The 27,091-nt window shown below is 34.6% G+C and overlaps 1 protein-coding gene across 1 annotated transcript in view; it reads right to left on the bottom strand.

Moving 5' to 3' along the window:
- The window catches only part of LRP1B (LDL receptor related protein 1B), a 2,279,180-nt gene that overhangs the window by 869,767 nt on the left and 1,382,322 nt on the right, over positions 1 to 27,091 (bottom strand). The window contains 1 exon segment of the mRNA XM_043994810.1: positions 12,282 to 12,464. Coding sequence (XP_043850745.1) covers positions 12,282 to 12,464 — 183 coding nt within the window.

Raw genomic sequence — 27,091 nt, 5'->3', positions numbered from 1 at the left:
GTTTGCTATTGAATAATAAGATGCCATCCATATTAAAAATGAATCATCTTGACATCTGCTTTAGATACCAAATATTTTCTATATCTCCAAGTAAAGATCCAGTGCCTAATTAAGAGTACAAAAGAACTATTTTAGAAGTGACCTTTATGGACTCCTTATGTATTCAAAGCTCCCAATCACCTTATTAGGAACTCTGAAATCACATAAGCACTACATGCCTTAATAAGAAGAAAAGTAGTCCTCATGCCCTTAGCCCTTCCTTATAGGTAGGTACAAAAAGAAATATGCTGTCCAAACACAAAAAATGAAATGTTATCTTCCTAAAAATCTGTCATATAATTCTTCATTTTGATAACAAAATTTCAAATACTATATTGTAAGCTGCATGAATGCTTGGAACCATCTTTGGAGCATCAGTTCTTAGCACAATGCTTGAATCTATTAGGTGCTTAACGAACATTTAATGAATTGAATTGATACATATGCTAATAATTTTTATTTACTGTTTTAAAAGAAAATTTGTTTTCTACATAATTAGTTAAATATTCTATTTGCAAAACCACAAAATGCATGTGAATTATAATGCTTGCTGCACCTTTATTTTGTTAGTTTAAATTATCCATCCTTTACTATAAGGTCATTAATAAACAAAGTGATAAATAAAACAATAAAACAAACATTTTGTCAAGGATAAGACAATCATGGAAGTTTAGGGTTTTCAAAGACATTTGGAGTTATCTAGTCTGACCTATACAGTATATGACACCTTTCAACAGTATCTCAAATGAAGCCTACAACAGCCCATTTGGTTGAACACTTCCAGTAATGGAAAACTCATTGATATGGAAAGTGATGTATTCCACTTTGACACAGTTTTAAGTGTTAAACAATTGTTTCTTGATATTAAACTAAAATCTGCATCTCCATTTCCTGTTTTCATTGGTTCTCATTCTGTTCTCTGCACCTGTAGAAGGTAAATGCAAAGCATGACACTATCCACTGAAACACCTAGCTCTTTGTATATTTGAAGAATCGTATAATTCCTTCTTCACTTCCCTTCATCCTTCCTGTAGGTTACACAGGTCTGGTTCTTAGTTCCTTGTATATTGTGGACTCAAGGCTTTTCACCATCCTGTTCGTTGTCCTTTGGGCACTCTCTAGCTTATCAAATGTCATTTTAAACTGTGGTGCCCAGGGCAGCTAGGTGGTGCAGTGGATAAAGAACAAGCCCTGGATTCAGGAGGACCTGAGTTCAAATCCAACCTCAAACACTTGACACTTACTAGCTGTGTGACCCTGGGAAATAGACTTAATCCCCATTGCCCCACAAAAAAACAAACAAACAAACAAAAAAACCCAAAACTGTGGTGCCCAGAATTGAACAAAATATCTTGTGAGGGCTCAAGAGGACAGAGTATAGATGCTCTCTCATCTCCCTAATCCTGGAAGCTACATCCCTCTTTATATAATCCATAATCATATTAGGGATTTTTTGGAATGCCAAATCACAACACTGACTCATTAGCATGCAGTTTACTAATATCCCCAGATCATTTTTTCTAGAGGAGCTATATATCCCTCCCCAATGTTATACTTACAAAGTTAATATTTTTTTAATGTCCAGATGCAATACTTTATTTTTTCCTACTGAATTTAATCTTATTAGATTCTTCCTCAAATTTGATTGACATACCTTTCCTTCATCCAAATCACTGATCAAAATGTTGACTAGGAAAAGACAGAAGAGAATTTATGATACAAAATGGAGACCTCTCATAACTCCTTTATTCACATACATTTCTGATTTCATTTTGGGGGTATTACTTTGAATGATGCATATCACCATCCATCCATGACTGCTCATTCTATATGACTGCAGTCCATATTATTCGACCAATTTACCTTGGGACTTATCTCACTTTATCCTCGTATTGTTTGCATGACAATAGTACATGACATCTGGTCACTTATTTTCCCTCATTCTCAATACTTGAGCAGATTCTTTCCCTCTTGATCAGAGTTTTCTCTGATGCCATCTTTTACTCCACTTTTCTTGCATTATTTCTTGTTTTTAATGTGTTGTAGCCTGCTTAGAATCTACTCTATACCTCTTCATTTCCAGTTGGGATGTTCTCAATTTTAATTGAATTTTTTCAATTTATTAAAGAATATTTTTTTCATAGTTTTATTCAACTATCTATGAATCTACCAAGCATCCAAATGAGAGACTTTGTCAAATCATTTTGTGAATTCCAAATGTGCTACAAATACAAGATTCCGTAGGTGAACTAGTCTAATATCCATATCAAAACAGAAAATGTGGCTAGCTCAGTATAATCTTTTTAGTGAACCTATGCTGATATACAGCTTCTGAGTTCTGAAGTACCATGGGTCTTTTTGAAGATGAAGTTTTATTATGGCTTTAAATAAAAATTTTAGATAAGAAAGCTTCCAGGTATATACAAATAATTATATATTACATAATTTCAAATTGATAAAAGACACAACATAATCAAGGATGTCTAAATAAAAGATAACTTGATATTTAATGTTTCTTTTAAAATGTTAAATTTGAAAAACTCATAAAATGATCAAACTAAAAAAATCTTGATAAATATACATTTCACCACTCTCATATTCCAAAGGAGGATACTGAGTTCCAAAAAGTTTAGATTACTTATTCAAGATCTAAAAATTAGAGATATAAAGAAACTGAAAATGTGGGCTTCCTGACTCTTTCTAGTGTTTTACACCACAGTCAAATGATCTCCCATTTATCCTTTCTTTTGCATGTCTCTGCAACAAATGGTTTCTGACCTTAGAACAGCCTGTATGTGTGTGTGTGTGTGTGTGTATATATGCATACATACATACATATACATGCATACATACATACATACACATACATACATATACATACACACACACACAAATATATCTGATGCTTCTTCATAGTGTGTAGAGGTAATGCTTAGTCCTTGAAACTCATGCCAACAGAGGGTAAACTCTTCCAGAACCTACCAAACTTGAAAGGTTTTATTTATGGCATGCTGACAGATTATCATCTAAGGACTAACATACCTAAGTTCAGAGAGGCTCATGACCAGAATTTTGGTCACAAGGTGAAAATTTGCTTTGGTTACAAGAAGTCATAAAACTTTGTGGAAGACATGAGAGGTTGTGATCTGCATTAGCACAAAAAGTGATGGTGAAAACAATGATCTCATTGAGCCTAAATAAGTTCTTCAAGGATTTTTCATAGTTCTTTAACATATAGGTTTTTACCTACAGTCCTTCAATTATATTTTTTTGTCAGACAGGCTAGCTTTGCTATAGATCTTTCTCAGAATCTTAGCAACTCATTTAGTTTTATTCATCATTTTACTGACAATTATTTTCACAAAGTAGGAGCTTAATACCTAAATGACTCTATTGATGGAAAACTTCAATACATTGTTTTTCAGGCTAGAAATCTTTCTCTACAAGTTCAAATTTACATTTTCCATAGACATAAAACTCTCCCACCATCAATTTGACCTCAAAACAAAAAATGTCAACAATTACTCAGTTGAATTTTCTTATGCCTGTTTGGTAATATACATGACTAGGATGTTGCTTCCACAGGGTATTAAGAACCGCAGTTTCCCATGCCTGAATAAAATCATGGAAATTTTAATATCTATTTTTAAGTAACCATAGTTTATATTTTGCAGGTAGAACTATAATTAAAATTATATCTGAATCTTAGTAATAATTTATTTTAGTTCTTTTAAAACTTTCCACAATTCTACAAATTTCTGGCCTTTTCCATTTTATCAATTTAAATGTAAATTATTATATATTATGCACATTTACAGGATGTTACATAGTACTTACCCATTGTTGATTAATTAATATAATGAGAAAACCCCAAATTAAACTTTATACACACTGAGTATAATGTCAACTGTTAGTCACTAAATTTAAACACACATAATATTTCCTAGTGTTTTTCTACAATAGTACCTTGCAATTGGTTAAGTTCATGTGCAAAACTTCATTACAGTTACTGTGCCTTTGTTCTTAAAGTAATAATAGCCACATGGCTATTGAATGGAAAACAAAGCAAAACAGCAGGTGAGTGGAGTGAGGGATATCCAAATACAAATATTTGCATAAAAGTAGTGATCTTCCCTGGGATTATCTTGAATTGTTGTTATTTTGAAATGTGCAATTTTTTAAATACCAGCACAAAGAGAGCAATCACAAGGAATCTAATGGAAATTGTTAATGCCAAGGAAACAGGCTCCATTCTAGATAAATTGATATGATTTCCGCTAGAGCTTGGAATCTCAATTTTAATATTTTTATAGATACATCAGTTTATAGAATAATTCTCTTTGGTTGACTTCCTTCCATATTAATGAAAGGAGAGCCATTTTATAATAGGGGATTTGACCTGCTGTGGGATCTGCCTGGCAGATCATATTTAATAGAAGAATACACTTATGTGTGAAGAAACTAATCATTTGTCAAATTTCAAAGACACAATCACATGTTCATCCAATTGATTTAATACTATTTGAGTTGTGGTTTTATCTATTTATTTATTTTTACATATAGACCTTTAATAATGCACATAGTTTTATTTCTTAGCCAAATAGGTGTCAGAAAAGAGGCAGGGGCTGCTATTCCTCATTTATACACTGAGATATTGTTTCATGTTATTTTATACAGCAATAAAGAGAAAGGCTCCAATAGGAATCCTTCAATAAGAAAAAAAAGATAAAGGAAAGGGTTTTGTTGAGGATAATCATTCAGGCAAAATAACTGCTTTATTGGCCTGAATTAGATTTTTTTCACATCACTGATTAAATCAATCATCTGATTTTATCCATGCAGATATGAAAATGAAGACAAAAACAAAAATACTTTATGGAATTGAATAATGCATTTCTATGCCCAGAGAGCCTAATGAGAAAAAATAATTGAAAATGTCTTAAAACCTTAAAGCTCTATATAAATGCTGGTTATTATTAATAATAACATTAAAAACAATAATGTTATTGTCAGAGTAAGGGCTAGTGAACCAAAACTAGGGACTCAATCTGATTTGGACCTGTTACTTCTTTTTTTTTGTTTGTTTGTTTTTTGTTTTTTGGGCAGGGCAATGGGGGTTAAGTGACTTGCCCAGGGTCACACTGCTAGTGTCAAGTGTCTGAGGTCAGATTTGAACTCAGGTCCTCCTGAATCCAGGGCTGGTGTTTTATGCACTGCGCCACCTAGCCGCCCCCGACCTGTTACTTCTTTATAGTGGAAGCATAGGGTTCAACCTCTAATTCTTTCTCTTTTTTGTTTTCATGGCAATAAGGGTTAAGTGGCATGCCCAGGGTCACACCTAGTAGGTGTCAAGTGTTTGAGGTTGGATTTGAATTCAAGTCCTCCTGAATCCAGGGCTGGTGCTATGTCTACTGCACCACCTAGCTGCTCCTCACCTTCTAATTCTTAAACCCTTAACTTAGCTTTATAACATGCAAATGTTTCCTATTTCTACCATAATGGACATACTAGGGGGAAATAAATGTGTTAGTCTATGACATTTGCTAGAAATATGCTCTAATGCACAAATGCATATTGTTCATCTAGCATGTAAAGCACTGATGTAGGTGTTTCGAGAGATACCAAGAAGTATGAGATATGGTATTTGCCTATGGTTGACAAAGAAACATGTGAACATATATTGTTAAATGAAAATATAACAATATGAAATGTGGCATAGGTTAGCATATGACTAATTGGCAAATAATTAGCACAGATATTAAGTAAGATAAGATATAAGAGGAAAGAGAAACTACCTTTGGATACAGGCTTTAGGAAAACCATATAGGAAAAGACATTTGAGGTGGAAGTGGAATTGACTAGTATTTTGTTCTTGAACTAGTTTGCTGGATGATAAAAAGTACTCCATTTGGAAGTTCTGGTATCTTACTGCATGAAAAAAATGTAAGCTGGTAGAAATTAGCTGGATACATTTGTAGATAGTGAAAAACAACCTAGCTACAGTACAAGATTCATGTTGGAAATAAGAGTATGTAAAGTTGGAAAGCTCCCATAGAGAACATCTAGAATTTGCAAGGCTAAGGAGTTTGAACATAATCCTTTTGGTAGCAGGAAATCATGGGGTCATTTATGAATACAGTAATGATAAGAGGAAAATGGAGAGTTAATTCGACAACATTAAATAGGATTACTTGAGTTATATACTGGATATGGAAGGGTAGAGGCAATTAAATTATTGAAATAATTAAGATGCAGAGGGGCTAAAGGTTGTAAAAGTGGAAATTGTTGTTTGTTCTTTGTTCTCGAAGAGGACCATAACATTGAAGTGATGTCATGACTTGCAGTGAATTGGATTTAAGTGAGGGAGGACTGTACTAGATCAACAACCTCACTCTCTCCTCCAAAGCCATCTGGGTCCAGTGGCAAGATATATATCAGGATGACTGGAGATAGCCCCAGATTTTTAAGGCAATTGAGGTTAAGTGACTTGGCCAGTCACACAGTTAGGAAGTGAAAAGTGGAAATAGAAAGGAAGGAATGTATGTTAGAACTTTTATCAAAAACAAACAATAATAACAGAACTTGGAGAAGTCAAAGCAGTTTCTGCATTTTCCAACATGACCAAGATATATATATATATATATGTGTGTGTGTGTGTGTGTGTGTGCATGTATACACACACATATATACATGTTTGTATATGTATACATATGTGTACATGTCTATGTCTATGTGTGTGTCCATCTGTTCATCCATCTATCTTTATCCAGATCTGTGATTTTTTTGGTACAGGTACTCCATTTGGAAACTCATTCCATGGATTCAGACTCCAAATTACTATACTCTGTAGTATTCAAAAGTTGCTTGGGGGAACAGAAAGGATAAGTGATGTCTATGATCACCTACCTAGTATGTTTGTAAGGACAACCTAAAATCCAAATATTTTTGACTTCAAGACCAGTTTTCTTTCTACCACACACACCATGCTGCCTCTCAGGACAATGATACTATTGGTAAATATAAGAAAGTCACAAGTGGCACCAAGCTCAGGAGAATCCTAGGGTATAAAAAATGTGTTGAATAAAAGGAATGAAGAGAAGCAGTCCTCTATTTTATTTAGATGAACTGAATTTTTGGTTACCAAGTTCACTATATTAGTTCTCTTGTGCAGTAGAGTCTCCTTGTGGGAAAACAAACAAACAAACAAAACAACTTACTTACATTAACCTATTCACTCATGTTTTTGGCAAACTTCCTTAACTTTTTAGAAGTTAATTTAATTTCACTTTCAATTATATCCTTTCCCCAACCCCTACTTTAAACCTGTCTCTTGTTTTCTCCCTCTTTTTCCTTCTCAAACTTTTTCTCTTAAGATAAAAGTATAATGAAAACAACAAAAACAGTGTAAACAAGTAAATGAAAATGTTTCTTCACTAGACCATGACATGCCACAGCTGTTGACTACTACTAATACCCACCTTCAACCTTTTCCCTAAGTGAATGATCCTGGCTCTTGCAAATGTACTCAAAGACCCTGAGTGCATGGTCATACATAACTCAATTCTTCTTCCTCTCTAGCTATGTTTTTCCTATTTTCTGAAAGGATCTACTCAATTCCATACCTATTTGGCTACCAGATTAAGAAATGGTATAAATGTTTCTAAAATGGTAGAGATATGCCCCATAAAAAGGCAAAGCTATAGTCTATCTTCTATTTCTACAGGTGTTGAGAGAATCACAGATATAGAGTTAGAAGGAACCTTAGAGAACATCAAGTCAAAGTCTTTCAATTTCCCAATGAGCACACTAAGATGGAGAGTGGTTAAATAACTCTCCCAAGGTTACACAAAGAGTAAGTTGACAGAAGCAGGATCTGAACTCAGTTCCTGTTCCTCCAAGTTCATCATTCTTTCCATTGCACCATTTCTATAAAGATATATATTTTATTCCAGAAATGTTTACCTAGGGCAAGTGTTTCGTTTTCCCCCAAAGGCCTTCTTTACAACAATCCTTAAAGAAACACATGCATAGACCTACCACACCAGAAAGGGCTGAGAGGGTATGGTGTGAACCTGACCAGATGTGTCCTTCTGAAGATTAAAAACAAAACAAAACAAAATGGAGGTTTGTTTGATTTTGTTTTTGTTGTTTTTGTTTCTATTTTTTCTACAATTCCCTCTATTATACAGGCTAACAGCAGAAAAAATATTTTTAAAGGGTTATTTTTCCCTAAGCACCAGATTGTATTTGTTTTTATTTCTTTTTCTAGATGAGCATGCTAATATTTTTGCATTACTCCTATGTATTCACTCTATAATCACAGAATGCATTTGCAAGGTATTGCCCAGGGATTGGAGTGGGAAGGAAGGAGGTGAATCTTATGGTCATAGAAAAGAGCAAAAAATATTTTTTTCTTTAGTATACAGTCTTAGAGGACAAGATGTGTTATTATTTAATTTCATTAACCTATGTTGCCAACAAAAATGCTTTTATGTTATATGTAGATGAACATTTAAATAAATTAAGTACCCATATTTGAACATTGGTGACACTTTAGAAATATTAGAGAGCATAATGCACTCACTATATGTTTTCTGATTATCTTCACAAACTGCAATATATTAAACAAGTAGTTAAGGACAATTTAAACACATACACAAAGACAGATTAAGGCAACAGGTTATATTTTTCTCTTTAAATGGGATAGAAAGATTGAACATAAGGTTGGTGATGGTATCCAAGCTTCATCTGTTTATTTTCACTAATTTTTCCCAGATTCCTGGTAGGTGACATTCTCTGTCAGAAATTGATTAAGAAAAAGTTTGAATATACTTACACTCATGTGGGAAAGTCAAGAAAGTCCAGCCATAGATTAAAAAAAAATATGTAATCATAACTTAGGAAATATTTGGGATTTGCCATGAATTTTTCCTAAGAATCTCAAATTGTGTTTATTTCATAACATTGATGTATCACATTCACATTTATCTGTATAAAGTCTATTAGTGGGGACGGCTAATCTCATTCCATACCAAAATATCCAGTTTAGAACAAAGCCATCTGAGGCTGAAGACCTAATCTACATGGGAATGGAAGCATTTATTTAATTAGTTGTGTCTGCCTCTTCAAGACTCCATTTGGCATTTTCTTGGCAAAGATACTATAGTGGTTTGCCATTTCCTTTTCCAGCTCATTTTAATGATGAGGAAACTGAAGCAAATATGGTAAAGCAACTTGTCCAGGATCATACAGCTAGTAAGTGTTTGAGGTCACATTTGAACTCAGGTCCTTCAGCCTCTAAGACCAGCACACAGCTGCCACTACTGGAACCATATCCTAACCTAATTGGCCACATTCATTTACTCATGCCCATTATTTAATTAGGAAGTGATTTTTTTTGTTTAAGCAACATTAGAAATGTGTAATTTACATATATACATACACATATGTATTTTTGTACATAGACACAAATCTATTTCAATGGACCTGTGTTTTCACTGGTGTGTGGAATACCCAATGAGAAACTTCCTGTACTATTGCAGGTCATTCTGCAACTTACAACCTACGATTGCCTGGATCCTAGCTTCCTGAACTGTGGGTCCTGACCCCATGAGGGGTTGTATAATTAAATGTGTGTGGAGGGGGTCACAAAAATATTTGGCAACAGTAAAATGTTATGTATACTTATTCTATAAAGTTATAAACCTAGGGTCACATAAAAATTTCTTGGACAAAAAGGGGCCACGAGTGGAAAAAGTATAATAAGCCCTGGCCTAGAGAACTGAGAAGTGATTTACTATAGTCATAGAGTAAGTATGTGGCATAAACACAATTTGAACCAAGTCTATCTGGTTTCACATTCACATTTCAATGTACTATGTCTCAATGACATCTCTTACATATATATGATGTAAAATAATTTGCTTCCTTAAAAATAGATTCCCCCACTTACTAGCTGTGTGAACTTTGGCAAGTCATTTAACCCTCATTGCCCCACAAAAACAAAAACCAAAAAAAATAGATTTCCCCCTAATTATCATACTAGTTATATCTAAAGGTGTATTTGTCTAAATGGAAATTAATTTTCAAAGTATAATATAAGTGAAATCTGGAATGCGGAATGATAAAATTTAACTGAAAATGTCACACAGTGTTTCAATGTTCTGACAACAACATGACTAAGCAAACTTATTTTTTTCTTTTTTGGTTTTTGGAAAAAAAAAAGTAACTTTATTGCAAAAGAAACTCTCGGAGTGGAATGGGCTTCAGGAATACTTAGCCACAGCCATATTTGCTTTTAACTTTTCGTTTTAAATGCTTAACTGTAGCCAGGAGGCATGTTTAAGAAAAGACACAAAATGTCATTTTGTATCTACAAATGCCCTTTGGCCATGTGGTTTCCACAGTGTTTGCTTACTCTCAGCTGTGATAGCTTTTCATTTTTACTTTTTAGTTAGAATGCTTAATTGGGAGCAATAGGGAACACTAAAAATCCCTGATTAAGCTATTTAATAACATTTTCACATGAAAAAGAAACCCCAGGGATGGCTGAAGAATACATAGTGAATCCCCACAGAAATTTCTTTCAATACACTTGTTAGGACAATCTCTAATGTGGGGTAGAACCAAGTGAAATCAGGCACATTTCACAGAAACTCATAATACTGGTTCATTGTAATCTATGCTTTTCTCAACCAAATTCCATTGATAACCTGTTGTTATGCACAGAAGATAAATATAAATGTGTTCAGTCAGTCCCAGATGCTACAACTGGGATGGAAAACACAATCGGAAAATCATTAATTTTGAATGACTCCATTAGAAAAATTACAATAACAACAAAAAAATTTAATCAGAAAAAAATAAAATATTTGAATGATAAGACTTACTATCATCTTATGAAGGACATGGGTATTAACTAAATCTCTAAAGAAAAGGATAATAATAGACATTTAACAGACCGTAGGCAGTCAGTTGAATGAAATGCAGAAAGATAAAAAGTTATATATTTAATACTCCCTTTCCTTTTCCATCTCTCTTGCTTAGGTTTACTGAGTAATCTCTCTCTAAGAAATTGCACTGGCTGTGTGCAGATCTTATATTTACCCAGCCAAGCTATAGACAAGTGACAAAGAGATGATAGTACCCTGTAAAATATAGAAGTGTCCAATGCCAGTCTGAGAAGTCAATTTGAATGTTTGTGTGTCTAATGAATTTTGAATGCTACTTGCCTGGCTAACCACAGACACCTTAAATTGTCTCTTCCTATAAACAGTACAATAATTTCCAATGCTTTCTTCTTGAATATCAGGAAGTAAAGAAAAGCAGCCTTTGTGTTTTTTTTTTTCCTTTCCTTTTTCTTACTGGCAAATAAATTATGGAACTGCACAGTAGTACCATCATGGCTGAACTTTTTTTAAAAAAAGCATTCAAGAAAGAAAAAAATATGTTTCAAGTTTTTATTTTTTAATTCCAGAAAGACTTCTCATTGCTTATTGAATATATTTTACAAGAGGCCTCTTTTTAAAAACAAAGAATTAGGAGCTCAATTTTATCTTGTGTAAAATGAAGGAAGCTGGACTAAATGATCTCTAGGGTCTTTTAGTCCCTAATATTCTATCAATGTTATGAATAAATATTGAATATTATGAATAAGTGGTATGAATAAATTGATAAAAGGTAGTATGGTCTAATGAATAGGCAATTGGACTTGGAGTCAGGAGGATCTGGTTTGAAAATTACTGAGGTAAGGGCACAGCTAGGTGGCAGAGTGGGTAAAGCACCACCCCTGGATTCAGGAGGACCTGAGTTCAAATCCAACCTCAGATACTTGACACTTACTAGATGTGTGACCCTGGGCAAGTCGCTTAACCCTCATTGCCCTGTCCCCCCCCCCAAAAAAAATGACTCAGGTATACATGAAACCTAGGTAATTTATATAACTTCTCTGTTCCTCTATTTTCCTCATCTGTAAAAAAAACAAACAACAAAACAAAACAATAAAATTAAATTAAAAAAAAAGGTTGGGACTTGTTCTTCAAGGTTCTTTTCACCTATAAATCTATGATACTATGATAATGCAAATTTACTGGCTGAAATATAATCATTGCTATCTGCATTTATCCAATATTCTCATATATACATTCCCAAGGTTATAAGAATAGTACCAAATCAAATTCAAGTGAAAATGTGACTTCAGTAAGAACAGGTAGGCCATGACATCAATTCAATGTTTTGCTTACCTGTGCTCTTACAGGAAAACTTGGTTTTCTCATCACACAAACGCACAGTGCCATTGCAGCCCTTTTCATCACTGCCATCTTCACAGTCTTTTTCTCCATCACAGCGCCAAAGGTCAGGGACACAATTCCCATCAGGGTCACACTGAAATTCATTCCCATTGCACCCAGCAGGAGAATGAATCTCTTGAATTTGAAATGAAGGAAAGAAAAAATGTACATATATATATATATATATAATATGATGTGATGTGATGAAAATTATTCCTTTGTTCTTATCTCCTAATAATTCTATGAAGGTTATATTGCTATGTCAATCTTTTAACAATCACAATAATGATGTTTTTAACTTTATTGGAAATCTAAGAATAGGGATAATGACTACTTCCCAGGCAACCATAGACAATGATACATATACATTATGAGACCAAGACAGAGTAGGAGGTAGAATTCATACATTCATTTGTTTGTACTTCAGTCTTTGAGACTTAAGACTTAGCAATTTGAAAGATACACACACACACATATATGTCCATGGATTCTATTTGTTGTAATGCTTGAGATTTCCAGGACTTTAAAAAACTTAATTTTGTTTTTTAATTTCTCACAGACTGCAAAGAGAATATAGAATGGGATTTATTTTTACTAAAAGAATGAAAACATTGAAGGAAGTTCTAGAAAATCTTAAAGAACATCCAAGGAAGGATGTGAGAAAAACTTCAGGACAGAATCTTAGTCTCTAGAGTGATACAATGTTAGTTACACATGAAAAAAATTGATTTTTATTAACACACACTATGAATTCAATTTCTGTTGCTAATGCTAATTTATTCAGTGCATAGTTAACAGCAGAAATTGCCCTGAAACTGATTATTGAAAACAAGTTAAATGCTACCCTTTAGAATCAATGTAATTGAAGAAAGAATTGGAATGAGCAAATTTTGCACTAAAAGAGAAGTGGTATACAGTCACTATGAAAAAAGTTCTATTTTAAAATGTTATTGGCTTTCTCTAAAATAACAGAAATTATTAAGCTATTATGAAGAAATACTAAAACAGTATTCCCAAACATCTTGGTCTAAAAGAAAATTTGCAGTTTTATTTTTATAGTAAAGAATGTTAATATCATTTCATAGGACTTCTGCTATTACTATAATTATCAATAAGAGTGATAATTAGTCTATATTATTATTATATTGTAATATATTCTATATTATTAGTATATTATTATTGGCCATCTCATGAAGCATGTTTCAATGGTGTCAGGACCTTGACCTTGCCCAGTGGCTTTTGGTTGATCCTCATGTATCTACATTTCAAGCCTAGTCTCTACATTGGGATTAGGGGTGTTCCTTAATCAATCATTTCCAGTTTCCCAAAAGAGGTGCTCTCTGAAGCTGCAGGTTCTTAGAGGAAAAGAGGAAGAAAAGATAGAAGAATGAGCCATGTATCCTTGTGCTGCCCAGAAGAAATAGACTTTGAGTTACTTGCTCAGACAGCATATCTTAGGTGAAATTGCAATGCTTTATTTGTAATGATGCAAGCATTTTAATGCATGAGTTTATGAATCATGTGTGTTTTAAACATTCCTTTGCTGCTATAGGTAATAAATAATTCACTTGTTTTGAGAGTATGTACATTAAATACATTTCTAGAATGAACCTTGTTAATCCCTTTGGGGGAGATTCTAGTTATGAAACAAATCTAAGCTTTAAGAAATTTATCTGGGGGCTACAAAATAGGTGTAACATAAACTAAAGAGTATGAAAAGGCTTATACTACCCTCTCTAAGACAAAACTCTTGGAGGGTTAAACCTGCTACCCAGGAATCCAAGCTGGATTATCACTCCAACTCTAGCTTTCATACCATAATGAGATAACATCATATTGACAAGTTATAGATTGTGCTATATTTTACTAATGGGATTCTCTAATATTATAATTTAGGATCAGTTTTACCTGAAGCCTATCATAACCTCAAAATATAGCTACAAGAATAAGAAAGCCTTATTCCGTTACTTCCTTGTAGAAGATCCTTTGGGATCTTGAAGGCTATTAGATTATGCAGAAGAATCAGAGCTATATATAACGAATATGTTTTTTCAGAAGAGTTTTGGGATGCAATGAAAAAAGTGAACAGCAAATAAAATTACTCAAAATAAAGTTCATTATATCCTATTATACAGGTACTACTGCAGACCAACATAGGAGTTATTTTCTAATAATCATCTATATAGAATCTATCAATACATGACAAAAATATGAAAATCTATACAAAATTAAAAGAAATAACAGAAATAAGAAGATATGATACACAATTACAAAGCAGTAACAAGGATCAAATGATTGAAAATATGGTGGAGTAATTATTTTATAGAGTCTGAAAGATGGCTAAGTGAATAGAATGCTGGGCCTGGAGTTAGGAAGACATGAGTTCAAATATGGCAGTAGACACCTACTAGCTCTCTGACCCTAGTCAAGTCATTTAACTGTCTTAATCTACTGAAGCAGTAAATTACTAACCACTTCAGTGTCTTTGTCAAGAAAGCCCATGTATTGGTGTACTATGGTCCACAGGGTCATGAAGAGTTGGACATGACTGAACTGAACAATTGTTTTATACTTACTGCACTACCTAACATCAAAAGCCAGTCAGTCAACTAATGTTAATAAATATGTGCCAAGTAATATAGAAAATATACACCAAATCTTAGTCAAAGTTCAAACCACAATAATGAATACAGAACCAATACAAAAGTTAAAATCTTTATGAAATAACATCAGGTGGGGGCAGCTAGGTGGTGCAGTGGATAAAGCACCAGCCCCAGATTCAGGAAGACCTGAGTTCAAATCTAGCCTTAGACACTTGATGCTTACTAGCAGTGCGACCCTGGGCAAGTCACTTAACCCTCATTGCCCCACAAGAAGAAAAAAAAAAAAGAAATAGCATCAGGCAATGAAAATCCTTAGCATTCTCACTCAGTCTTCCCAACCTTAGCCTTCTCTCAGTAATAGCAATGATTAAGTATGACCTCTCCTAACTTTTCACAAGAGGTAGAAGACATTGGTTCTTCCCAGTGAACAAAAGGGCAATTAGGGCATTAGTGGAGGAGAGGAATGGAGAATTGAAGGCAGGACAGAACAACTGACAGGGTGTCCAAACCCAAATGAAACAAGACAGGAAACTGTGTTGGATTGAGTCTTCTCCCTTTAGTGTTTACATCAGTCTGGTATTGGCATATTGCCCCCACTCTGCCCCCTTGGTCAAGACCAAGAGCCTAAGGATCTCAAACTAATCAGTCATTGTAAAAGGGAGGGATGAAGCCAAAAGTGAGAAGGGACAACAACCTGCTGGGACTAAAAGAGGAAGGATGTTTATAAGTCTAGTATCCAAGTAGATAAACCAACAACCAGCTTCATAAGTACAAATAAAAAACAAGTAAGAATCTAAAGGAGTCATATTTCTCTGAACAAACATCATACTATAAAAGTAAATCAAAAATCCCCAGTGAAAAAGAGAATTCTCCAAACTCCTCTGATATTATAGAAAATCATTCAGAAATTTTGAAATAGTTCCAAAAAGAATAAGATATTAAAGATGTTAGGATGGAAATGAATTCAGAAGTCATAATTAAAAAGGATAAAAAATGAAGCAAAGAATATAAATAAAATGATTTTGAAAAAAGCAAACATGCATTCTATATAATTCAAGGAAATGGTATCAGATACATTATATAGAGAGATAAGTGAAGGATCATAGTTCTTTGGAAACAGGATTTTATTTTATTTTATTTTATTTTATTTGCAGGGCAATGAGGGTTAAGTGACTTGCCCAGGGTCACACAGCTAGTAAGTGTCAAGTGTCTGAGGCCAGATTTGAACTTATGCCCTCCTGAATCCAGGGCCAGTGCTTCATCCACTGTGCCACCTAGCTGCTCCCTGGAAACAGGATTTTAAAGAATATGTCACACTACAGGAACAGTACAAGAAAACTCAAAGAACTTTTGAATACAGAGAAAAGCAGAGTAATAAATTATTAAAACAACAGATAGGAAGAAGAGGGAAGCTTGAAATATGGCAATAGTTATATTTTGCTAGGTTTTCAAAAAGCTAGGAGGAAAATCTTCAGGTACAGTATAAAGGAAAGGAAATTCAATTTGCTTAGGTATATATAATAAGTACAAGACATTGGAGAAAAGAATGAAATATCATATTCCAGAAAGCAAAAGAATGTAAGCTGAAAAGCAAAATAACGTATCCTGCAAGGCTGTGCCTAATAATTGATGGGAGGACCTTCAAAAAAAGATATACATTGGAGGCATTCATATGGGAAAAAATAGTGAATGGAACATTTGATTTATGTATATATACCTCATTCATGAGAAACAAAAGCAAAAAATACATTCATCAAGATAAGTCTATACATTAAAACATTTTCCTACATAGTTTTGTTGTTGTTGTTTTGTTTCTTTTGTTTTTGGTGAGGCAATTGGGGTTAAATGACTTGCCCAGGGTCACACAGCTAGTAAGTGTGAAGTGTCTGAGGCCATATTTGAACTCAGGTCCTCCTGAATCCAGGGTCAGTGCTCTATCCATTGTGCCACCTAGCTTACCTGATAGTTTTAATTTTTAGAAAAGGAAAAAAAGGAGTACTGGAGGCAGAGCCAAGATAGTAGAGTGAAACCAGGAAGCTTCTTGAGCTCGCCCAAATTTCCTTCAGAAACAACATTAAGTTAAGCCTCTCATCAGATTCTGGAGCTGTAAAACCTACAAAAAAAATGAAGTGAAACAATCTTCTGATTTAAGATAACCTAGAAGATCTTCAGGAAAGGTCTGTTTCATCTGGGTAAAAGGGGAGCACAGCTCGGTGCAGAGTGTTTGTGCAAGCCAACAAAAGACTCTTCATCACAGCACAGATCAGCAGTTGAATGTCCAAGGTCCTAGCTCAGCCAGCTTGTGGCATAGCAGGCCAGTTGTGAGTCCTCCAGCCCCAATGCAGAAGGCAATCTGCCAGCTGTGGTATCAGCTACCAAACAGGCCCAACTAAGCTAGGTCACTCGAGTGTAGTGAGCAAGCTGCAAACTGCTGACATCTTAGAGCAGAAAGCTGGTGACTCAGCCCCTGGCCTCCAGCAAAGGGAGCTCTGGGCAGTGCATGCCATATCCCAGGAGCAGAACTCAACCTTAAAATGTACAAAAGAGGCTAACATAAAATTAAAATATGAATAAGAAACAAAAAAAAACCCTCACCATTGAAAATTACTATGGAGACAGGGAGGATCAAAACAAACTCAGAGAAGGACAACAATGATAAAATGCCTACAAGTGAAACCTTAAAAGAGAAGGAGAATTGGTTTTGAGACCAAAAAGCCCTCCTGGAAGAGTTTGAAAAGGATTTTATAAACAAAATAAGAGAGGTAGAAGAAAAATTGGGAAAGAAATGAGAGTTAAGCAAGAGAAAGTCAATAGCTTCAAAAAAGAAAATAATGCCTTAAAAATACAACTGGAAAATTGGAAAAGGAGGTGCAAAAGCTAACAGGGGAAAATAATTCTTTAAGAATGAGAATTGGGCAGATGCAAGCAAATTACTCAATGAGACAATATGAAGAAGTAAAGCAGAATCAAAAAAATATTAAAGTAGAAGAAAACATAAAATACCTCTTCAGAAAAACAACAGACCTGGAAAATTGATCCAGGAGGGACAATATAAGAATAAACTGAGTATCTGAGGACCATGATCAAAAAAAGAGCCTAGCCATCATATTTCAGGACATTATCAAGGAGAACTGCCCCAATGTCTTATAATCAGAGGAAAAATTGGTCATTGAAAGAATCTACCAATCACATGAAAGAGATTCCAAATGGAAAACTCCAAGGAATATTGTAGCTAAACTCTGGACCTATCAAGTAAAGGAGAAAATACTGCAAGCAGCCAGAAAGAAACAATTTAAATTTCAAGGAACAACAATCAGAATTATACAAGACCTGGCAGCTTCAACATTAAAGGATATGAGGACTTGGAATTTTATATTCCAGAGGGCAAATGAACTGGGATTACAACCAAGAATGCACTACCCAGCAAAATTAAACATAATCTTTCTGGGGAAAAGATGGGCATTCAATTAAATAGGGGACTTTAAAACTTTCCTAATGAAAAGCCCAGAACTGAACAGAAAATTCAATCTACAAATACAAGCCTCAAGAGAGGCATGAAAAGTTAAAAAAGGGGGGAAATCCATGTTAATCAAAACACTAGTGAAAAAAGACAGGGGGAAAGGTAAGAGAAAAGTACAATTAAGGGGGAAAATAGGATGCAGGGAAACACACAGTTAGTAATCCTAACTGTGAATATGAATGGGATGAATTCTCCTATAAAACAGAAGCAGATAGCAGAGTGCATTAAAAACCAGAATCCTACAAAACATTGTGTACAAGAAACACATCTGAAGTAGAGAGATACACACAGAGTAAAGGTTAAAGGCTGGAGAAGAATATATTATGTTTCAACTGAAGTAAAAAAAAAAAAGCAGGTGTAATAATCCTTATCTCAGAAAAAACAAAAGCAAAAATTGATGTAATTAAAGGAGACAAGGAAGGAAACTGCATCTTGCTAAAAGGCACCATAGATAATAAAGTAATATTTATACTAAACATGTATGCACTAAGTGGTATAGTATCCTAATTCTTAGAGAAGTTAAGTGAGTTAATGGAAAAAATAGATAGCAAACTATATTAGTGGGGGACCTAAATCTCCCCTCTCAGAACTAGGTAAATCTAACCACAAAATTAATAAGAAAGAAGTTAAGGAGGTGAATAGAATTATAGAAAAATTAAATATAATAGACCTCTGGAGAAAAATGGGGGATAGAAAAGAATATACCTTTTTTTCTCAGCAGTAAATAGCACCTACACAAAAATTGACCATGTATTAGGGCATAAAAACCTCACAGTCAAATGCAGAAGGCAGGAATAGTAAGTGCATCCTTTTCAGATCATGATGCAATAACAATTTTATATAATAAAGGGTCATGGAAAGATAGACAAAAATTAATAGGAAAATAATAATCTTATCCTAAAGAATGAATGGGTCAAACAACAAATCATAGAAACTGTCAATAATTTCATCCAAGAGAATGACAATAATGAGACAACATACGAAAACTTATGGGATGCAACCAAAGTAGTTCTTAGGGGAAATTTTTATATCTCTAAATTCCTCCATGAATAAAATATAGAAAGAGGAGATGAATGAATTGGGCATGCAACTAAAAAACCTAGAAAAAAAGAAAAAAGAAAAACCCCAATTAAATACCAAATTGGAAATTCTGAAAATTAAAGGAGAGATTAATAAAATTGAAAGTAGGAAAACCTTAGACTTAATAAATAAAACTAAACTAAGAGCTAGTTTCATGAAAAAAATAATAAAATAAACTTTTTATTAATTTTATTATAAAAAACAAAAGAAATAAGCCAAATTACCAACATCAAAAATGAAAAGGCTGAACTCACCATCAATGAAGAACAAATTAAAGCAATAACTAGGAGCTATTTTGCCCAACTATATGCCAATAAAATTGACAATCTAGATGTAATGGATACATATTTACAAAAATATACATTTCACAGATTAACAGAAGAGTAAATTAAAAAACTTGAATAAGCCCATTTTAGAAAAAATAAATTGAACAAGCCATCAGTGAAGTCCCTAAGAAAAAATCTCCAGGGCCAGATGGGTTTACAAGTGAATTCTACCAAATATTTAAAGTATAATTAATTCCAATACTATACAAACTGTTTGGGAAAATAAGTGAAGAAGGAATCCTACCAAATTCCTTTTATGAGACAAATATGGTGCTAAATCTAAACCTAAACCAGGAGGAGCAAAAACAGAGAAAGAAAATTATAGATCAATCTCCTTAATGAATATTGATACAAAAATTCTAAATAGAATATTAGCAAAGAAATTACAGTAATTTATCACCAGGAAAATACATTGTCACCAGGTAGGATTCATACCAGGAATGCAGGGCAGGTCCCATATTAGGAAAACTATCAACATAGTTGACCACATCAATAAGAAGACTAACCAAAATTATATGATCACCTAAATAGATGCTAAGAAAGCTTTTTGACAAAATGCAGCACTCATTCCTCTTAAAAACACTAGAGAGCATAGGAATAAATGGAGTTTTCCTTAAGATGATAAACAACATCTATTTTAAACAACTGGCAAGCATTAATAGCAATGGAGATAAGTTAAGAGATATTCCCAATTAGATCAGGGGTGAAACAAGGATGCCCATGATCACCTCTATTATTTAATATAATATTTGAAATATTACCCATATCAATAAGAGAAGAAAAAGAAATGAAAGGAATTAGAATAGCTAATGAGGAAACAAAACTATCATTCTTTGCAGAGCATATAATGTTATACTTAGAAAATCCTAGAGAAACAACTAAAAAGCTACTTGAAATTATTAACAACCTTAGCAAAGTTGCAGGATACAAAATCACACAAATCATTAGTATTTCTATATATTACCAATAAAGACCAGCAACAACAGATAGAAAGAGAAATTCCATTTAAAATAACTGTGGCCAATATAAAAAATTGGGAGTCTACCTCCCAAGACAAGCACAGTAACTATATAACCAGAACTACAAAACATTTTTCACAGATTAGAAGGAAAGCAGAAAGCTGGGAAAAAATTTTTACAGACAGTCCTGATAAAGGCCTCATAGCTAAAATATAGAGAGCACTGAATCAAATATTTAGGAATATGAGTCATTCCTCAATTGAGAAATGGTCAAAGCATATGAACAGGCAGTTTTCAGATTACAAATTTAAGGCTATCAACAGCCATATTAAAAAAAATGTTCTCAATTGCTACTGATTAGCGAAATGCAAATTAAAATTATTCTGAGTTACTGCCTCATACCTATCCAATTGGCTAATAATCCAATTGACAAAAAAGGAGAATGATAAATGTTGGAGATGTGGGAAAATTATAACAATAATATACTCTTGGGGAAGCTGTGAACTGATCAAACCCTTCTGGAGAGCAGTTTGGAACTATGCCCAAAATGCTATAAAACTGTGCATACCCCTTGATCCAGTAATAGCACTACTATATTCCAAAAAGATCACAAAAAGGGAAAAGAGCCACATGTACAAAAATATTTATAGCTGTTCTTTTTGTGGTAGCAAAGAATTGGAAATTGAGGGGATGTCCATCAATTGGGGAATGGCTAAACAAATTTTGCTATATGAATATAATGGAATACTACTGTGCTGTAAGAAATGATAAGCAGATGGATTTCAGAAAAACCTGGAAAGACTTCCAGGGACTGATGTTGAATGAAATGAACAGAACCAAGAGGACATTTTACACAGGATCAACAATATTGTGTGATGATCAATTGTAATAAACAACTTTTCTTTGCAATTCAATGATCCAAGAGACTTATGGTGGAAAATGCTCTCCACATTCAGAAAAAGAAGTATGGAGTCTGAATGAAGATTGAAGCATACTATTTTCAGTTTTATTGTTCCTTTTTTGTTATTGTTCTTTTTTATTCTTTCTTGCATTTTCCCCTTTTGTTCTGATTCTTCTCTTACAACATGACTAATGTGGAAATATGTTCAATATGATTTTAATGTATAACCTATATCACATTCTTGCTGTCCTCCCCGAAAGGGTGGTGCTTCAGTTTTCGCTAACCGACAGTTAAAAACTTTCACTTTTTTACCACAGGAGAGAAAAAATTGGAATTCCAAAAATATCATTATATGCAATTGGAAAAAAATTTTAAAAATTAAAACTGAAATCACAGTTTTGATTAAAAAAAGAAAAAGAAAGAGGTGTCATTAATGGACAAAAAGGATCTAATAGGCTAACTCTTATTTTTTTTTGGGGGGGGGGGCAATGGGGGTTAAGTGACTTGCCCAGGGTCACACAGCTAGTAAGTGTCAAGTGTCTGGGGCCGGATTTGAACTCAGGTACTCCTGAATCCAGGGCTGGTGCTTTATCCACTGTGCCACCTAGCCGCCCCCCTAGGCTAACTCTTTATGAGGGTCAGAAGAAGGAAAGAAGAAAGAACTGAATAAGACTCCCTGAAAGGGAGGGGGGGGGCGGAATTGTTCTTTCCCCCAAAGTAAACCAATATCTTGAGGGAAGGATTACAGGATAGGAAGTCATTAAGCAGGGAGGGCTAGTCAAGAGACTAAAAGAAATTGAATCTTCATCAGCACACAACCCAGAAACCATTATATGTTGACTTCAACATCATAGTCCCTAAGTTTTCTATGAAGTAGAAATGGCACTAAAGAATATGAAGACAAAAAGAGTAGCTGGATTAGACAGTATTTAGATATGCCAAAACAATATTTCAGAAGTAACAAAAATTTGAGAATGCTGAGGAATCAATTTTCAAAATATATTCAGAGAAACAATAAACATTTGGGAAATATATCCACTGTTATTACTGAAAATAGCTAATAAAATTATCAGCAACTGCCACCTCATATTCCTACTTCTCCATATCTACATTTTTTTCTTTTCTTTTTTTCTTTTCTTTTCTTTTCTTGCTTTCTTTCTTTTTTTTTTGTGGGGCAATGAGGGTTAAGTGACTTGCCCAGGGTCACACAGCTAGTTAAGTGTTAAGTGTCTGGGGCTGAATTTGAACTCAGGTCCTCCTGAATCAAGGGCTGGAGCTTTATCCACTGTGCCACCTAGCTGTTTCCCATATCTACAACATTTTTATGAGGACAATCAACACATCTATCAACAGAATACTTAAGCAAAGAATGAAAAGAGAGTAGGCAGGCTTTGGTAATTATCCAACTTAGGATATCTTTATAGTCACACAATTGACTGAGAGATGCAGAGTAAGCAAGATCCTACTGTGCTTGTTATTAGGTGACTATAAAAATGCATTTGATTAGGCAGAACAAAATGCCATTTAAAAATCTTTCTTCCAAAAAGTTGTCTCCTACACATTAAAGTTATATAAGATTCCTTGAAATATGCAATAGAGGTACCTGCTTATGTACTGATCTGAATTAAGTGATTAACATCAAGGAAATCATGTAATACTTGTCAAAGATATGTAACACCATCATGAAAGATTCCCATCCTAGATTCGAGCATTAATAATAATAATCATTAGAATTTATATAGTACTTCATGGTTTGCAAAGCACTTTTATAAATATCATCACATTGATCCTTAAAACAACCCATGTGAGGTAGGAACCATTACTATCTTCATTTTACAAATTAACAAACTGAGGCAGACAGATTAGTTGAACTACCCAGGGTCACATAGCTACTAAGTGTCTGAAACTAGATTTCAACTCATATCTTCCTGATTTCAAGTCAAGCGCTTTAATCACTATAGCACTTAGTAGCCTCATTCATTCAACAAGTCTTTTTAGCGCCTTTTGGGACCGAGTGAAGTATTGAGGATACTGAGGATACTTGAGGATATCATGGAATAATTTCTGCCTTTAAATAACTTAGGGCCTCCTTGTTATTCCTCCCAGCTTGCCTCTCCCTTCTCTAATCTACCATTTTGTCCATTGGTACCAAATTCATTTTTTTCTAAAGCACAGCTTTGACCATGCCATTCCCCTCAATAAACTCCAGCAGTTCACTATTTTTTGAAGAATGAATTTCATACTCCTTTGTTAGGCATTTAAGTTCCTTCACAACCTGACTCTAACAGTGTTTCCACCCTATTAGACAGAACTTATTATGCAATTTAAATTCTGGATAAACTAGATTTCCTGCCTTGCCCACACATTTGTCAGCTCCTTGTTTTTGTACTGGTTGTCTTTCATTCCTGGAATACATACCTGCCTCAGTGAAAGTGCCTCTTACCCCCAACCTAACAAAATACATTATCTTACATCTGATCATATATGTAAAGATGTGATGATACATTTATTCAACTCCATCCTTCTTAAACAATAATCAATAGATCTCACTCAAAGTCTTTGAAAGGTATTTGATAAAGTGAAAAAACATCAGAAAGGAATTCTCTTCCAGTTGGTCAAGGGATTTCATTAGGCCGTCTGAGTCATTTATAAGTGAGGCGAGTTAGCTGGAATCAGGAAGTTCCAGCAGTGTCAATCAAGAGAAAGCATTTTAGCAGACCCAAGGGGAGTAAATGTAGGACTGAATTATAGCTCAGCAGGGAGATAGTAAGGAGAGCCACTGGCTGTACAGGCATCTGGAGCAAAAAGCCTGGGCTGAGGGAAGTCCTTCTTGGGTCACTTCTTTCCCCAAATTCCTTCCCAGTACCTCTCTACAAACAGATACTATAATTGGCTATTTTACTATCTATGTTTCCAGTAAACTGAATTTTGCCTCAAGAACAGAGGCCAAGACTTATAGGCTACTAGGTAACTCCATAGTGCACAGAACACTGGGCCTGAATTCAGGAAGACCTGGGTTTAAATTCAGCTTCTGATGCTTACTAGCTGTGTGACTGATCAGGGATGCTAAGCCAAAGTAGAGGAGAAAAGGCATCAACAGGGTGAAACAATTTTCCATCCCAAGATAACTTAGAAGGACTACAGGAAAGGTCTGTCTCGCTTACATAAAAGGGGAGCACATCCAGCTCAGGGGCTGTTGGGGCAAGCCAGCAGGAAGCCTCTATCCCCAGCACAGATTAGGAACTGAGGTCTTGCAGTCTCAACTCAGCAGGCCAGTGACTCAACTGGCTAGTGGTGAGGGCTTCAGCCTTAACATAGAAGTCTAGTGGTCAGGCTTGGAATACCTGGAGACCCAGGCATAGCTGACTAGACCAGACCAGTAAACCCCAGTGCAGTAGGAGACCTGCCCCTGGCTCTGGCATAAGAAACTCAGGACAGTGTCTACTCAGCCCCAGGAGCAGAGCTCAGCTTTTAAAATCATAAAATAGGATATAAAATGAAAAGCAAACAAACAAAAAGCACTGATCATAGCAACGTACTATGGTGACGGGGAGATCAAAACACAAACTCAGAAGAGGACAACAATGTCAAAGTGCCTACATATGAAGCCTCGAAAAGACATATGAATTAATCTGAGGCCCAAAAAAGTCTCCCTGGAAAAGATCAAAAAAGATTTAAAAATCAAATAAGAGAGGTAGAAGAAAAATTAGGAAAAGAAATGAGAATTATTCAAGAGAATCATGAAAAAAAAGAGTAAACAGCTTGAAAAAGAAAGCAAATTCTTAAAAAGTAGATTTAACCAAATGGAAAAAGAAGTACAAAAAGCCACTGCAGAAAACGAATCCTTAAAAAGTAGAATTGCCCAAACAGAAAAGGAGGTACAAAAGCTAATTGAAAGGGCAGGCAGCTAGGTGGCTCAGTGGATGAAGCACCAGCCCTGGATTCAGGAGGACCTGAGTTCAAATCCAGCCTTAGATACTTGACTCTTACTAGCTTTGTGACCCTGGGCAAGTCACTTAACCCTCATTGCCCCACAAAAAAAGAAAAGAAAAGCTAATTGAAGAAAATAATTCCTTAAAAATTAGAATCGAACAAGTAGAAGCTAATGACTCTCGAATCTATTGAACAAAATCAAAAGAATGAAAAAAAAATAGCTGTGTGAACCTGGATAAGGCAACCCCTGTCTACCTCAGTCCCTTTGTCTACAAAATGTGCATAATAATAGCATCTTCTTCACAAGGTTGTTGTGAAGATCAAATAAGATAATATTTGTCATGTTTAGCACAGCACCTGGCACATAGTAGGAGCTTAATAAATGCTTGTCTCTTCCCTTCCCACTTACCTAGAGATATACAAATATGAAGTTAGTCAGAGAGCCCTTTGCTTAGTGTGAGGTATTTTCCTAACTGGGACACAGAGTGATTGTAACTGAATTGATGTTTTCATCTAAAATAAGGTACCTAAAGTTGCCGATGAAGGAATCATATGGATTTTAGGGGCTTAAAATAAGCCAATTATTGTACCAGAGTGATAGAATTATAGGCATTGGGACAATCTGTGATTTATTGGTAGAGGGACTCCCAGATGGGAAAAATAAAACAAAACAAAGCAACTCACCTTCTCTGTTATACTCTTATGGAATTACCTAGATAAGAGGTATCATACACCCAAATCACAATATCCTTCCTGCAGAACCAGATAAAATGAAATTGGAAAATATTTAACAAAATAAATAAAAATACAATGAAACATAATGTTAATATATGGTTTTCTGAGTCAATATGTGACTCACAGGATTCCTAATGTGTAGTTTAGTTGTTGCATATTGTGTGTTGAAATGTTGAGTGCGGAAGGATTCTATTAGTTGTATTGATCCATGACCAATTAAATTTGTGGAATGGTGTAGTGAGAACAATGTCAGCACTCCCTCGGTGCCTGAAGTAACCTTTGTAATGTTCTCCCTCTCCTTAAAAGAGAATCATAACAGATGAAATAAGCTACAACCCACTATACAAAGCAAATTCCTTGAGAGTAGGGATTATTTCATTATCTGTCTTAGTGTCTCTAGCACCCAGCAGAGAACCTAGAACATAGTTGGCACTTAATAGATGATTACTTAAGACTTGATTTCTATGCCTGTTACATAGATTCCATTTTCTAATTGAATTCCAAATTGTCTCAACACAACCTATCTAGTTATATACTATGAAACCAAGGCTTGCCTGGGCATCTATCTTCCTATATGTGAAGGCACATAACCCTACCTCCAACCCCTCATACATTTCTACTTGCTTTGAGAATGATGATCAAATTAATAATAACCACAAATGACAGTCCTATGGCTTTAGTGAAAATCCCTGCAATTTTAACAAT

This window comes from Dromiciops gliroides, chromosome 3 (genome assembly GCF_019393635.1).
Source record: "Dromiciops gliroides isolate mDroGli1 chromosome 3, mDroGli1.pri, whole genome shotgun sequence".
Taxonomy (NCBI): Eukaryota; Metazoa; Chordata; class Mammalia; order Microbiotheria; family Microbiotheriidae; genus Dromiciops; species Dromiciops gliroides.
Note: the sequence above shows the minus strand (reverse complement) of the source record. Positions and strands in the feature narration are given on the sequence as shown.